Genomic DNA, 16,412 nt, shown 5'->3' on the forward strand with positions numbered 1-16,412 from the left:
TCTCCGCTCTGAGCTGCTTCTAAGAAGCCTTAAAGCTTCTCCTGCCTGAGATTCCTCTCTCCCTCCTCCAGACAGCTTATCCCCCTTCAGCTTTCCCACACACCCCCGTGAGACCCCCCACGATGAGCAGCCTTGGCAGGGGTATCCACACTCCCAACAGCCCGGGCAGCCAGGGTGCACCTTCCTCCAGCCAGACACGGCATCGAGAGCCCTTTTATTTACTTTTCCCAGTTTCCTTCTCTTGGTCTGTCAGGAGAAATGATCAGGAGCTCAGCTCTATACAAGGGCTCCATGGCACTGGCCACGATCTCGTTGATCTTTCCACCCTCCCCATCTCGTCCAGACGCCGTGCAGCAGGACCCCGGTGCCCTTGAGGACACCCCCAAGCCCTCTGTTCACAAGCTCTGCTTGCTGCTGACCTTTCTGAGAGCACAGGCAAGAAAACAGCCCTGCTCAAGGGTTAAACATTACCAGACTGAAATTCAAGGCTTGACGATTGGTTCCAGTCGACTGGCTGGGATGATAATTTTTCACAAGATAAATACGGCTGGGAGTGAGCGCAGCCGCTAAAGACCCTTTGTAGCAGCGTCCCCCCCAAAGCGGTTCACTTCCCCCTGCCACGGCTGCTTCCCTTCACCCATCCCTGCTCAGTGGCCCACACTGCAGGGCCCCTGGCCCTGAGCCCAAGGGGAACCCCAGCTCAGCTGTGGGATTGCTTACAGCCCAGCCATTCATCCGCATGGGCTGTGCCTGCACTCCCGCCTCCAGCCACAGCACAGCTCCTGTGCCGGGGGTCAGAGCACTGAGACTTGCACCCCGGGACTGGCAGGAGTGCCCTGCCAGGGACAGGGAGCCCACAGCTCTCTGCCCAGGTACTCACTGCTCTTGGACGCCTTGATCTTGGCCACCAGTTTCTGCACGCCAGGTATGTCCCCGTTCTTCACGGCCTGGATCAGCTCCTGCTCGCGCCCCATCGCAGGCAGGTGGGAGCAGCGGCAATGTAGAAACCCTCAGATCCCAAAGGTTTATAAAGCCATGGGAAAAAGCCCCTAATTCCTCAGAACACACTTTGATGAGAGATGAAATCCAGGAAGAAAGACACTTTACAATCCCACAGGGCATAAAAACCAGAAGGAAGAAGTCTTTCTGTTAAGCGCAGAAGTCCCTTTCTGCGTCGGGAGGAGCAGGACTCAGATGGGGTTTGGTTGGAGAACATGCAATCAGTTAAAACAAAAAATACTTCAGTGTTCAGGGACAGGCTCCCAGCAGCACCTGAGCTCTGAGAGGCAAAGCCAGGCAGCTCGGGGCAGGGTGTCCAGCACTGGCAGCATTGGGATGCCCTCAGCCTCTCACAGCACTCCTGGAGCCAGAGGTGTCGTGCTTCACTCCCTTCAGCAGGCTCTGCTGCGCTGACGAGTCCCTAATTCTTCCCAAAGGGATTACGGGCTCGTTGCCATCTGGAAGTTATAGATCCTCCCTCTCTGGTGCTCATTAGCCCCTTGGTTTCGGCATTCCTCTCGGTGAAGCACTGCAGGCACGCTGGGGAGCCCCGCGCGCGGCCAAGCCCCCCACGGCAGCCGGGACCTGCGAAGGGAAGAGCAGAGTCAGCCCCCAAAGGCCATTTACCTCCCGGCTCCGTCGCGACAGCTCTTGTATCCGTGCCGAAGAACGAATACTTTGACTATATTTAGTCCTGGAAGGACTTGGCTCATCCTTATGTTAAATGAAGAGGGAAGAACCTGTGGAGAAAACCTCCTGAGGGTGCTCAGGGGCACAGCTCTTCCCCTGCCCTCCTGGGGCCACACACACCACGTTCTCCCCAAAGGCAGCACACGGGGCTTGGGGTACACGACATCTCCCCCTCTCATTTCCCGGTGGCAGCACACAAGGGATGGAGCTGGGAAGGTTTAGCCAAAGCCCTCTGCAGCCCACAGGAGTAGGTCTTGTCTGCTCGAGCCTGCCTCACACTCTTCTCCTCCTGTGCAAAGATAAACCTTCACCATTCAAACTTCGCGGGATGTTCAATGCCCTGAGACCCAAGACACTTCTTCACCAGTTCAGGAGCTCTCTCTGGCCCCAGTGAGGAGCTGGGTGTAATTCAGCAGGACAGCTGTGCTCAGAACAGGATCAAGGCCATATCCTGGCCAGCCAGGGTACCCTGGAAAGGGCATGGGGTCTTGCAGAAGCAGTTCACATGTCCCAGCCTGTGCTCCCACACTGCACCCGGGCTGCCCAAACTGTGTGGCAAGAAAATCCCTCCTAGTTCAGGGCCACGCATCTGGCAGACTGCTCCAACACTGGGGAGGAGCGTGCGTGCAGGAAAGCAGGGAGCACACACCGTGCCAGCCGCAAGGCCATGGCCAGATCACCCCACAACCTCCCCTCTGCCCATCCAGGACGGATCAGAACCAGCTCTGGTTCCCCCGGCCATGGCTCAGTGGAGTCTCCCTTCCCAGAGCGCTCGCCCTCCACGGTTTATGTAACAGCGGGTGTCGCTTCCTCCGAGCAATCGAGGTCACTGTTCGGAGCATGGAAATCACAGGGGACACAAGGCAACAGTGACAGGTCCCTTTGGGCTGGGGGCAAAACCAGGAGAATCCCATGGCACAGCATTGCTCAGCTGGGAGCTGCAGCTGCCCATAAACACGGACCCCTCCTGGTGTCCCTGTGTTCCAGCACCACAGGGCAGACAAAATGATCCTCAGGTACTGGCTCAGCTTCTGGGACAAGGGGCCGTGTGATTCCCACACCCACAGCTCATTCAGCTGATGAACCCCCCTCGGCACTGAAGCTGGTGCCCGTCGGGGTCAGCTGTCACCTCCCTCGTCCTGGGGCACCTACGCAAGCTTATCTACCTTACAACAAAGTTTCAGCCACTTGACTCAGACTAACCTCTCGCTGCAAACAAATCCCCTCCCGAAACCTCCCGTGTCGCACCGTCTTCAGAACTATTTCGTTTAACCCTGTGCACTGCACCCAACTCTGTGCTGCTCCTCCGGAGCGCTCACAAGAGCCGAGCGTGAGGCGGTGAGACGAGTTTGTATTTGAAAAGTCTGCCCGGCCTCACTCGGAAAACGGCCCCGAACACGCGGGGCTCAGCGGGCAGCAGGAGGGACCGAGAGCTCCGAATGCCGACCTGACCTCCTCAGCTTCTCCAGAGAGGAGCAGCGAAGGTAAAATTCGAGAAACGCACAAAGCTGGAAAAGCAACAGCAAAACATCCCTCCCACACGAGCAGAGCTGAGCCTCCAGCCCAGGAATCCACCTGGAGAACCAAAGTATCCCAAACATTCCCGCAGCCAACGGTAGCGCCGGGGGAAAAAAAGGAGGGAGAGGAGGGGAAAAAACCCCCAAACAAACCTAAACCAGTTACGTAAGTGGCGGAGGAAAGATGCAAAGGAGCTGAAAGCACCCAGCCGGCTCCCGAGGGGCGGCGGGGCAGCTCGGTTCCCCCGGGCGGGCAGCGAGGGGGGAACAGCCGCGCCTCCGCCTCCCCGAGACCCCCGGGCGGGGCGGCTCCTTCCTCCGGGGGGATCGGTGCCCCCACCGAGCCGGGCTGAACGCGGCTCCCGGGGCGAGCTGCTCCGCCGGCCCCACTCACCTGGCGGCGCTCCCAGCCCGCCGCACAGGGGCGAACCGAACCGCGCCGGGGCGAACCGACGGCACCGCACCGGAGCGGAGCCGTGCGGAGCCGCTCCGGAGCGCGGCGCGCCGAGCAGTGCCGAGCCCGGCCCGGCCGCAACTTCCCGAGCCGCGCGGGGCGGGAGCGGCGCCGGTACCGGAGCGGAGCCGCGGATCCCGGCGAGCAGGCGGCGCGGCACTCGGCAAAGTCCCGCTCGGGCCGGCCCCGTCCCGGCAGGAAATCCCTCCCCGGCCCGGCCTGATTGGAAAAGCCCGGCGGGTTGTGCGGCGGGGCCGGGCCGGGGCGGCTGTCACTCACCGTGATGCGGCGTCGAGCGGGGCAGGGGCCGCGCCGCCCATCCCGCCGCACCGGCACCGCTCCGCCCCCGGCGGGGCTGCCCCGCGTTCCCGGGCATCCGCTCGCTTCCACGGGGCTCCGGCTGAGCGCGCAGCGCCGTCCGGTACCGGCGGCGGGGAGCGGGACCGGCGTGGTCGAGACCGACCGATGCTCCAGGACCGGCGGGGTTCGGGACTGATCCGATGCTTCGCGACCGGCGGGGTTCGGGACTGGTCCGATCCTCCAAGACCGGCGGAGTTCGGGACGGACCCGATGCTCCAGGACCGGCGTGGTACGAGACCGACCCGATGCTCCGGGACCGGCGGGTTTCAGGACAGACCCGATGCTCCGGGACCGGCGGGGTTCGGCACCGAGCTGGTGGGAGGTTCCCCATTCTCGATCCAGGACCGAGCCAGTGGTTCTGGACCGGCTCCCTTGGGAATCCTCCATCCTCCTCAGTCCAGCTCCGAGCCGATGTGCTTGATCCGGAACCGGTGCAGTGCTGCAGGAGCAGCCTCGAGAGAGGTCCCATCACCCGTTCAGGAGCAGCAGGGTGGGCTCCACGGTGGAACCAGCCCCCACTCTCACCCCCAGCCCTCCCCCATCAGCCCTTTGCCCCCTCTGCTCCCAGACCCCTTGGCATAGGCGCTGCATAATGCCACTGATGGCGCCCAGGGGACCAAAATCCACCGATCCCCAGCTGTCCAAGCCCCAAATTAATCTTACTCTCACAAAGCACTAGAACCACCGAAAATTACCCATTTCTGCCAATCTTCAGCAGAAACAACAGAGGCAAGTGCTCCCTCGAGCACAGTTCTTTTAAAAATGAGATTGCCTAATAATGCTGGACAGTTTTTGTTGCATGATACCACTGGATTATCATCAACTAATCAGATTAAAAACACACGGAGGCTTTGGTTTTATTCACTAAATGGCCAGCCCACAGCTCCCTGGGGCAAAGATCCTACACCTCTTCAAACCAGGCCCCGAGACATTTCACCAAATGATGGTTTCATGAGCAACCCCAATGAGGGGGATCCTTGGCAAGGAAGAGGGACTGACGTCTCCAGACACACCCTGTCTTTTCAGCTCCAGAACGAAGAGATTATTATGCACATCTAATTATAAATGTCAACATTTTATGGCTGCTGTGCTGAAGCACGAAGCTCTAAGTAGCCCTGCTAGAAAGGGCTGTGAAGTGAAAGGTCTTGTTATTCCTCCTCTGAGTTTTTCCAGAGCTTGTAAAGCGCAGTGACATTTATAATAATCCCCTGAATTTATGTGGCACCTTTGGTCTTTTTAAGGATCTTAATTAAGCTTTGCAGCTCCCTGAGACCCACTTTGCAAAAAAGGAGCCCAGGCCCTGCTTTGTACAAAATGTGTGTCCCATTTCAGGCAGGTGAAGGACTTTTTCACCCCAGCGACCTGCAGCACATGCTGTTACATCACAGTAAAGGCACAGCACCCTGACATCCCCAGCCAAAGTTGTGCTGCTGCAGCTGCACTTGTGTGACTAAAGCTGGGTGATTCAAACTTCATTTCTGGTGTCACACAAGCCTTTTGAATGGCGGGTGCCACTGGAGGGATTTGAGAAATCAACAGTTTCTAGTGCAGCCTTCAAACATTTTACCATATACTGGCAGCCCTGACACTGCACCAAAGCTCAGCCCCTTCCCTCCATGGCCCTGCCTGCAGGGAGTGGAGCTGGAAGGAGCAGGCAGCCCCCATTTCCCACCACAAATCCCAGTTTTCCAGCAACTCTTGAAGGTTGGACAGCTGGCTGTGACACCAGCACAAAGAGCTGCCAGTGGCTTCTACCGTGTCCACCCTGCAGAGCTGACAGACCCCCATGACATTTATTCCCCTGAGAGCATCGACTGAGTTTGCCCTGCAGAGAAAGTCCTTTAACAATTCCCCCCCTTCTCTGCACCAGTACGAGATGTTTAAGAGCCCAGGGGGTTTCAAGGTGCAGGCACAGTTGTGTGGCCAGCTCTGCCCTCAGCCTCTGCAGAAAGGTGCCCAAGGCAGTGCTGACTTGAGTTCCCACCTTGGTGAGGGGCCTGGGGGCTCCAGCCAGGTCAGGCTGCTCAGTTCTGCTGCTCAGAGCTTTGCAGCTCCTCAGGTCGATGTTGCCATCTAGAGGTCCCTGCTACAGCGATCATTTCCTTGTAAAGCATTGGGAAGGAGGTTGTTGCGTTTTTTAAAATTCAATGCAACATTTTAAAGCAGGTTTTTTTTTGTTAGCTCATGTCTTGCGTGGCTGCAGCTCATCCTGCCTTGTCTCACAGCCCCTGCAGCTGTGCAAACCCCTCCTCTCTACTCTGACATTATTTTGAGATGGGGTAAAACACTCAAAGCAATGTATTTGCTGACCAGCATGGAGCAGCCACACTGGCAGAAGAAATACACACAGTGGATCCAAGCAGCTTCATGGCCAGTGCTGGCTCCAGGTGAGGCTGTGACAGACACGGCTCCAAATTTTGGAGTGCAAAACTCCCACTCTCAAATCTCACCCACGAAAACCAAACTTGGAAGTTCATGGCCATTTCATCCACTGAGTGAGCAGGAGGTCTGCAAAGCCCCATTCCAGACACCCAAAACATTTTAAATATGTTCTGAGCCAGCTGGATGGAAATACACTTCTCCCCTTTCAGCTGTGGCTCAGGCTTCTCTTTCACTGCTGGCTTTTAAAGTGTGCCCTGCTTGACCCAAGGCCTTGCTGCAATCCCAGGGCTGCATCTCACACCTGGGCAGGAGGAGGCTCAGGCAAACAAGGCAGCAAAGGCAGTTTGATGCCCATGGAGACAGGGTTTGTTCCCTGGATGGGTGTGCAGCACTCCCAGTTCAGGGTCAGCACAGGGCTGATGTCTGGCAGAAGAAGGGCAGCACTGCTGTGGCAGAGGCTGTGTTGGACCATGGGATCTGTCCTGCAGGGAGGAGAGTGCAGGCTGAGGATGAAGCAGGGCGAGGAAGAGCCTCTCCTGCACTGAATCAGGCCACAGCAGAAAGCAGGTTATTGCCCAGATTTAAAGCCACCCACAGGAGCCCTTCCTGCAGCTCCTGACATCGATTCACACATCACCTGGCTCCCTGAGCACTGAGGGGTGATGGGTGCCCCACTGCTGGGCTTGGCTCATGTCCTTAAGCAGCCCAGCAACTGCCAGTCTCATTCCTGATCCTCAGAAGCCTCGTCCTGTCCCCATGGAGCCTTTCCTGTAGTGGCATCTATCTCCCCTCACATTACATCCAGGCCAAGCATTTCTCACCCTGCCCAACACTCCACCTTGTTGGCAGCACAGTCAAGGGCAAAGTGAGAGCAGGATGGAGGATCTGGACACAAAGGTGCTTACATAGGTATTTACTCCATTGCCTCTTCACACCCTCGTGGCAGTAGCTGCTCCTGGAAGCAGTCCAAGAAGATGAATTAGGGGGCTTGATCAAGAGAGAGATGCACTGCCCACAAGGAGGAGGAGGAGGATCACTGCTCCCTCCCAGAGACCACAGAAAGGTTTGGGCTGGTTTGGTCCCCAACATCTCCTGTCATGCCACAGCACAGCTGCTGCCTGCAGCTGGCCACTGCCACCAGAAGGGCTTCAATGCCAGGACACATCCCAGACCCCAGCCAGAGCACAGACACAGCTCCATGAACTCACACGCTGTGAAGCTGAACATCAGCCTGAGTATGAAATGCAGCAGTGACTGCCCTTAGCAGAGCTGGTGGGACCTGCTGGTGGCAAAGGGCCACAGAAACCCACCCAGAGTTGTCTCTCAGACAGGCAGCAGGGCTTGGAGGTTTAGGAAGCTCTGCTCTGGTAGTATATTTTGCAACAAATAGTTTCCCCCACAAAAGTAATCAGGTAAACCAACCCTTTGCTACATCATTCCAGGACAGTCCAGCTCTGAGCTCCCTTGGAAAGCAACTCCCCAGCCCTGGCTTGGAGTTACAGCCCCTACCAGCCCCTGCCCTGGCACAGCAAACCCAGTCCCTTCCCCTGAATCCCTGTGGGGCTCCTTCCCCGTGCCAGTCCAGACTCACCTCTCCAGGCACACATGAGCTGCTGCTTGCACTGTCCTCACCCTGCCTTCCTCTTCATCCTCCTCCTCCAGCCTCCCTGTGCTGACAGCCACTTCTTTCTGGTCTTGTGCCTTTCTTTTCTCCGTCTCCCTTGCTTAGTCCCTCACTCAGGAAATTAAAGATAATCCTCCCTTTTTTTGCAGCCGGATTCCCTGTTTAACATTCGCTGCATGTGCTTGCACTGATTCAAAACGGGATTAGACTTTCTGTTGCTTTGATGTCAGTTGGGCTTTGCACTTAAGGCAGAGGGGGGAAGGAAAATGCCTGTTAACAAACCTCTTGGATCCCACCCATCCACTTGCATCCATCCTGGAAATGAAGGTCAGGCATATTTACCTGGAGAAAAGGACCCCCCTTCCAGGATTGATGTGGGGGGAATAAACCAACTCACAACTGCAGCACTGCACTCCCTGCATGCGGGCCTTATTCTCTGGAAACACCCGAATTTCGCTCTGGCTCTGTTATCATCCAGCTGTGTGGAGGCTGAATGGCTCCCATGGGGAGGGAGGTGTCATTAATCACCAGCAGACCACAGCTGGCTGGCTGTCAGTGGATGTTGCATCCTCCAGCTGCCGTGCAGCGTGGGCCACCGGCACCGCTCCAGCGCCGGGCTCGGGGAATACCCCGGGCTGCTCATTCCCGAGGGGGAAGCAGGTGCTGGAAATCCAGATCCTGCTCCCTGGGCTCTGACATTTGTGCAGTGGCATAGTCCATAACTTCCCAGGGCATTTCCCTCTGATTCCTCAGGCCTGAGCTTCTCTCCCTTTGGAAGATGAGGATTTGGGGTTGTTCTCACTGCTGGTCCTTCCAACACCAGTACAAAGCAGATGAAGAACATTTTTCTCATGTTGCCTGAAAACATCTTGCTTTGCTTCCAAGACAGCACTCCTCCAATCCGTGATGTCCAAAGCAGCACAGTTCAGAGCTGGAACAGGATCTCACACCAGAGAAGAGCCTTCCACAAAGGATTCTGCAGAGCCATGGCCAGGGCTGGGATGTGACAGGGGATCCTATTCCTGGTTATCCAGAACAGCCCTTTCCCACAGTCTCCAGAGCTTCACAGGTGGCTTCTGCTGCCTGATGCTCCTTTTCCATTCCTACCAGAGCCTCCCTTTGCAGGTAGCTGGGTCTCCTCTGGGTATCAAGCAGATCTGGGGGCTGCATAACTGGAGATGTTCCAATGTCCCTGAAACCATCCCAGGACCTTCTGCAGGCTGTTCAGAAGAGCAGCTCCATAGATGAGCACAATCCAGCTGTGACCAGAACCCAGCTCCCAGCCCTGATCCCCTGGGGAGGCACAGCCAGCAGCAGCAGAGCAGAAGTGGGGACACACCCAGGCAATTGTAGCTCTGGCAGCTACAATCTCTGTCACCCACACCCCATGGCTGTGCTGCAGCCTGACTGGCACTGCCACAATGCCAGGCTTCCTCCAGGACTGCCCAGGGACCCAGGACGTGCCTCTGCCAACAGCACAGTGTCTAATCCATTTGCCTGGTGCACACTCACAGACTTGATTAATGTCTGCAATGAGCTCCATCCATCATCGGGGAGTAAAGGAGATTAACTCTGCAGCACGCCTGCCTTGCACTGATCCCATTCTCCAGGCCTCCTGATTAATGGCGAGGCTGCCTTATCTGCCAGGCCAGGAAACATGAATATCCCAATATCCAAATGTCCAAATATCCCAATATCCCAATATCCCAATATCCCAATATCCCAATATCCCAATATCCCAATATCTGGGGTGCCTGTGGGTGAAGGGAAGCTGTGGGAGTCGGGAGCAGCCGGGGCAGTGCTGGCACAGCCACAGCACACTCTGCCTTCAGGGCCATGCTGCTGCACCTCTGCTGCCCAGCTGCCAGCTCTGCTCTCCATTCCTATTGATCCCTCCATGCCCATTGCTCCCTCTCTTCCTTCCTCCTGGCCCTCCTCAGCCATGCTAACAGGGATGCTGGAAGGAGAGCAGCAGTTGGAGTGCTGATGCATCCATGCAGGAATGCATGGAAACCAAAGTCTGGGGCTCCATTTTCCCTCGATGGGTCATCAGGGAAGATGCCATTCCCCATCCATAGAGGGAATTCAGGTGTTGATCTGGAGGCTTGGAACAACCCAGGCAAATCCCTTCCTGGGGGTGGGGCCAGGCTGCAGCTGACCAGTGCAGCGGAGAGCGGCCGCTGGGCTGAGCTGCTCCCGGGAGCACACGCTCCTGAAGTGGATGCAGGGAATTAGCTGTGCCATCTGGATGGGCTCCAGCTCCTGCCCCTGGCTCGCTGCTGATGCTTCATTAACAGCTCCCTCCTTTCAGCTCCATCTCCTCGGCTTCTGCTGCGATCAGCTGGGCTGGAGTTTTGTTGTCTTGGGTTTTTTCCAAGTGGAAATTATTTCTCATTTCTTTTAACAATCAGGACAGAGAGAAAGAGACAGGAGAGGAAGGAATTTCTAGGAGATGAAAGGGCAGGATTAAGGACACGGCTTTCACTTTGTTATCCCTCTAGTGTGGCTAAGAAATTCCTTTCAGAAGAAGGCTTTAATTAACTATGATTTCTGATGGGAATAAATCCTGGACCTAGAGATAGGTCTGGCTTCTTGGTCTGCTGACAACCCCACCTGCAACCTCAGCAGCCCAGAGTCACACACACACACACACATAGTATTATACAAAACTTAGCACATTTAAAATGGCTTTGCAAAGACACTGACTGTCACCCCAGTGTAGAAAATAAGGATCAAAGGAAAAAACTCCAGGCATTAGCATTGTGCATGGTGCTAGAGGAAAGACAACCTGAGTGCACTGAACCATGGGCTATGGTGGCTCAAGATGTGGGAAAGGGCCTTTTGCATAGAGTAACAACCCAGGGCAGGAGGTAAGAGAAATATCTCTGTTGCCTTCTAGACCAACAGCCTTTCTCACACAGCAGGAAAAATCAGGGAGAGAGGAGAGAAAGACACCCAGTGGCAAACTGGGACATTTAGAAAGCATCACAGTGATGTATCTGCATCTTCCACTGCCATAAAACCCTCCAGGAACTGAGTCAATCATAGATAACATTTGGGGCTGATTTTTATCCAGATGAACTCTCTCCAAATATTTTAAGGCAGCCAGCAAAACGGCCAGCTTCTGCTTGTTTAACCCTTCTCCTGCAACCTGCACTGATTCTGAAAGAAGGCACCATTGCAGAAAGCATTTTTTCTGTGAGTTTGATCTGCAGAACTGGATGTGGCACAATGCTGTTCATCCCCAGCATCACCCTGGTCACCTCCTGTGCCCTAACTCTGTTCTGACTCACTCAGTGTTTCTGCAGCTCAGCTTTCTGTGCAGATCTGGACATGAAAGATGAAGAATCCACACAGGTTTCCAGAGGAAGCCTCAGACCCAGTTTACACAACAACAGTAACTCCTGCCAGGGAAATATCACAGCAAGTCCCCCCAAGAATCACATTTACCTTTTTCTGAGCCATGCTAAACAGGGAGCTCATACTGAACCCACACCTTGCTCCTCTCCCATCTTTCCAACTAATGAACTCCCAGCTGATAACAAATGCTGGCTGCTGTTGCTGGAGCATCTGCCTCTGCTCTCAGTGTTTAACAGCCCAAGAGGCAAAGCGCTTTGCTGATTATTGTTTTCACAAGTGAGCATCATTTTACTTTTTCATTATCATTTTAAAAGGTTCCCACCTCTTCCAGTGCCCTGAGCCACTGCCTCCAACCCCAGCAGATGCCTCCATGCCCTGCAGCAGCACAGGGAACATATGGTTGGTTCCCCTGGGGTAAAATGGAGAGCAAAGGAACATCTGGCTGCTCCAGTGACCCAGCTGCTGAGGTGAGCAGAGCTTTTCCTGCAGCTTTGTGTCAGGAGGGTTTCCCATCCCATGATACCCCTGCTAACAGCCCCCTCGAGACAAGGCTTTGGGCTCACTTGGGATTTAATTCCTTATTAATTTTACAGATTCTGTGCTTGTTCACATCTTCTGCAAACTAAAAATTTCCTGTAACATGCTGTATCAAGTGTTTTACTGGACTTGAGGTAGATTTGAAAAATCAACTATTACTGCTTTCTTCCCCTTCCTGCCCCTTCTCAGAACTAGGCAGCAGGATTGTCTCTGGTTATAAAACACCATTTTTTTTATTAGCTCTGTCATAAATCCTTACACTTGGATTTGCAATTTCATGTGACAGCTCTTTCCAGACACCAAATGGAGTTTATCTTTCCCTGACTTGAACCTCTCAGGATTTTCCCTTTAGCTTTATCTTGGATATGTAATTTCCATTTCCAATCTTACCAACAACCTAATTCTCATTGAAAAGAAGGATGGCACAGCACTCATTTTGGGTTGGGCAGACACCTATTGTTGGTTATCAACCCTCCACATCAATCCTCCTGCTCTGTCTCCTCTTGAGCTCAATGAACAGTTATCCACAGATCCAAGCCAAAACTTCTTTCCCCCCAGTTCAGACTCACAAGGAATTCAGGTTACAGCTGCCTTCTCCTTGTGCTTCTTCACATAAAAGGGAATCAGTGACTAAGAACAAATACATACCCTGAGGCAGGATTTGTCTCCCTGAGGCTCCTGGCTGTTCCTGTCCAACATCAAGGTGTGGTGGCAGCTTCTTATCTCCCAACAAGGACATGGGATGTGCCCATTTCACCAAGCACACATCCACATCCCTGACCTCAGCACATCAGCTGACCCAGCCCTGGAGCCCACCAGCCTCTCTCAGGGCAAGTCCTGCTTAGCCCTGTGTTATTTTTGGCTGTGCCTTTGTCTCTGGGATCCTCTAACCTTTAGCAATGAAAACAAAACCACAGAAGGTGCTGCCCTGGCCTTTGGCTCACTGAGAGCAGTGGGATGGGCAAAGGCTGAGGGCTTAAACCTCAAATTAGCAGTGTGGGACTGGAATGAGCCAGGCAGCTCTGACCTGTCCTTTCAAGGGCAGGAACCTGCAGGGAGAGAGGAGGTCATCATCTGGTTTCAGATAAATGCCCACTTTGTGTTAATTAATTAGAAACCCAGCACAGATAACAGAAGAGCTTAGATGACCATTTAGCTGAAGAATTCCTGTAAAGCCACATGTGGCTATTGAGCAGCTGAGAAAGGGAGTTCACCTGCTGCTTTCATTAGAGATGCTCATGTCTAAGAGAAAGCAGAGCCTGGGAGTTGGGAAATCAGGAGTTTGCTCATGGCTCAGGCTCCTTGTTCATTAATGCCAGCTCGGGGCAGAACTGGGTCACACAGCAGCACCGACCTGAACCAAGTCACCAACACAACATCAGCTTCTCTCCAGCCTGCCAGACCATACATACAGCTGTGCACATCTGGATCAATGACAGCAGCACCTGAGTCACCACCAAAACTTACTCCTCCAAACATTTGAGTTTTCTGTATTTCATAATCAGATCATTACGTTCAGAACACATCCCGCTGATACAAAAGTAGTGCTGAGACAGACATTACAAGAAAATGGATAAAATGCTGCCTAAGCCAGGGCTGTAGAGAGAATTGCTGTCAATTTTTGACCTCAAGCTCAGCATGTGGCTTTAGGGAAATAATTTAAGTTTGCTATCACTTCTCATCTACAGGGAAGAAAAGCATTAGGTGGCAAAGACCCACTTTCCAGAATCAAAGGAGATAAAATGGAACAGCACTTGGAAACTGCTTTATCAATCTGGCCTGGAAAGAAGGGAGACTGGTGTGCAGCTATCAGACACAGCCAGCACCCAGCCAGCACGGAGGGCTCATGCACCATGTCTAACACATCCTGAGCCAGATCATCCCTATCCCTAAGGCCACTACAAGGACAAAGCTTCACCCATTAGGCTACTTGATAATTGTAATCACAATCAAAGAGCTGGGCAATAAAAATGCAGAGGCAAATTCTGTAAGTCTGGACTTGTGAGTAAGGAGAGCAGTGAGTTCAAGGGGAGGACTTGCAATTTGGCTCTTAGCGAGGGCTCCTCTCTCCAGAGTGCAAATCAGAGCAGCAGCCAGGTGCTAAATAAATATTTAGCAAATGAGAAAGTCTCCATTTAATGAGAAATTATTTGGTGAAACCAGCTGGGAAATGGTTTCAGTAGCACAGTAACAGGAGCTGGCTCTGCTCTCTGCCCCACGGGATGCTGCGGTTCCACTCGCCTTGCGTAAGTCAGGATCTCCAGCTGGGACAGGCACAGGAAATATAACTCATTACTGAAATGCAAGAGCCTTTCAGGGTTAAACCACTGTCAGACCAGCCAGATTCATTCCCTGGTTGCAGAATTTGCCTAGCAGCAGCTTTGGATGATAACTATCTTTCTTCATTACAGCGATGTTGCAGACAGGATGGTCTAAGTCTAGTGGCGATGCCAAGTTTGTAGGAAGAAGTAATTTTTATTTCTTTTATGTTCAAGGGCTGAGCTCCATTTCCTCACTTTTATCTACATCATTAGGCTGTCGAGATGGCGGTTCCCTGCCTAAACGTTAATTACTATATCTCTCTTTTAAGAGGTGTTTTTCAAGGGGTTAGTGCCTCAATCTTCCTTGTAATTACATGCAGTGGTTAGCACAACTCATCGGCTACATCCCGAGGTCCCCTGAGAGCTCATCCCTGCTGCAGTTTCCAGCAGATGAACACTCACACAACCAGTCCTTCAGTGAGCTGCTGTCTTCAAGTGTTCAGGCAGATAATGAGCCGATTACTGTGGCTGCTCCTGCAGCTCTGTGCACAGACAGGCTGTGCATCACCAGTTGATAACATCCCTCCCTTCTCTCTACCCCTTCAACTCGGCAGAACTCTGTACAACCAGCCCCTCCCTGGGGCAAGGGCTTCCAGATTGCTGACAGAGCAAAAAAAAGGGGAAAACAAACCTTGTCAAAGCCTGAATAAAAAAGCTCAGTAACAAAACAGTGACACAGAAATGGTGGCGAGGCAGATACCAGATGCTGAGCATGGCTTTGTGTGTCAGGGACAGAACTGCTGTGGGTTTTTATGCCTCTACAGCTGAGAAGGAATTACAGCTTCCTCACATGTGAGGATTTTCTAAGTGAACAGCAATAGTTGAGATTGCAAAGTAAAACTAAAGTTGTGCTTTGGAACAACTGCTATATTTAAATGTCAGATTTTTTCTTTGAAAAGTATAAGATAGCGCATTCCTCTCCAGGGAAGGAAAATGTTTGGAATAGCAACTGCCTATTAGTTTCCCATGCAAATACTCCTAATCCATACTTCAAGCCTGGATAAAACTAAATTATCTGAAGGCACTCTGTTCACAACACTCCAACACCCACATACTAACCACTGCTTGCTTTGCAGCAGTAACCCCATACGGATGAACACTAATATTCACCCAAGATGTGAAGGAAAGAGTTTTTAAAGAAAATATTAACTGAGAAACACCACTTTTGCACAAGTTGTACATGTTCAAAACTTAGATACCACAGATACCTGCTATGGAAAAAAACTCTCAGGCAAATCATAGACTGAGGCAACTCCAGAGACTCAACAAAAACTACAGCAGAGCAGACAAAGTGACCTCAGCCTGTCTCTGATTTCTAAGAGCTTCAATACCAGGGCAAAAGGTGCACCAGGTTTCTGTCTGCTTCTGATCCACTAGAGGACAACCTAATAATGATGAACTCCTTTGGGTTACACAAAAATGGCCCGTACTGAAAATGCTGCTGCCAAATCTGGCTGACAGCCCATGCTGGGATTGCTGCTCTGTGTGTGCTGGGCCTTCCTTTCACCAGCACAGATTGATTCCTACAGACTCATGAAGCTCCAAAAAATGTCTACTGCAGTTGATGCCAGCCTTTGCAACTATAGAAAGAAAGAGACAGAAACAAGGGAGATTTCCAGACAGACACATGTAGTTTTTATGAAGCAAACCAAATCCCCTGCACCCTGCTCTGCCACAGAGAAAACCTTGCCTGTTGCTGCCAGATTTCTCACAGGCTTCTGACATAATATCGTGATTTTTTTTTTCAATGCAGGAAGTGCTCCGAGGTACAGAACGATCTGTTTGCCTTGGTAACATGTGATTTATCAAACCCTAATGGAGGAATCCATCTCATGTATAAACAGTGGCCAGGAGCACAACACAACCATCAGCTCAAAGCCATGGAAAAGCACAAGCTACTGCTCTGGCAAGGCAAAGAAAAAGAGTAAAACAGCTTCTCAAAACCCAAGGGAGTCCTTGCCTAGTATTTTTTAAGGCACATAGAAAACAAATAAAATCTGAGCTAGCAACAGAGCTAATTTCTGGAGCTAGGAAACAAATGAGCTGTGGCAAGAAGCAGAACAGCAGAAAACAGCAGAGAATTAATTACAAGTGAAGTGTCTCCGGTTAGAATTGAAGTTAGAGGCATCAGAGGTCAAAGCAACAGTTTTCAGTCGGTAATTCGCTTC

At 52.7% G+C, this 16,412-nt stretch overlaps 1 protein-coding gene across 8 annotated transcripts in view; it reads right to left on the reverse strand.

Moving 5' to 3' along the window:
• Positions 1-16,412, reverse strand: part of CASKIN2 (CASK interacting protein 2) — a 52,337-nt gene that overhangs the window by 29,116 nt on the left and 6,809 nt on the right. For 5 of the 8 annotated variants that reach the window (XM_056506144.1, XM_056506147.1, XM_056506145.1 and 2 more), the window contains exons 1-2: positions 3,601-3,850; positions 881-1,584 (exon numbers count right to left, since the gene is read on the reverse strand). In XM_056506144.1, coding sequence (XP_056362119.1) covers positions 881-974 — 94 coding nt within the window. In that variant the 5' untranslated portion in view covers positions 975-1,584; positions 3,601-3,850. Of the gene's footprint in view, positions 1-880; positions 1,585-1,809; positions 2,244-3,600; positions 3,851-16,412 lie in introns of those variants that run through there. The other 3 variants (XM_056506141.1, XM_056506140.1, XM_056506142.1) reach the window with 3 other exon arrangements.

The sequence above is a fragment of the Oenanthe melanoleuca genome, chromosome 18, assembly GCF_029582105.1.
Source record: "Oenanthe melanoleuca isolate GR-GAL-2019-014 chromosome 18, OMel1.0, whole genome shotgun sequence".
NCBI lineage: Eukaryota > Metazoa > Chordata > Aves > Passeriformes > Muscicapidae > Oenanthe > Oenanthe melanoleuca.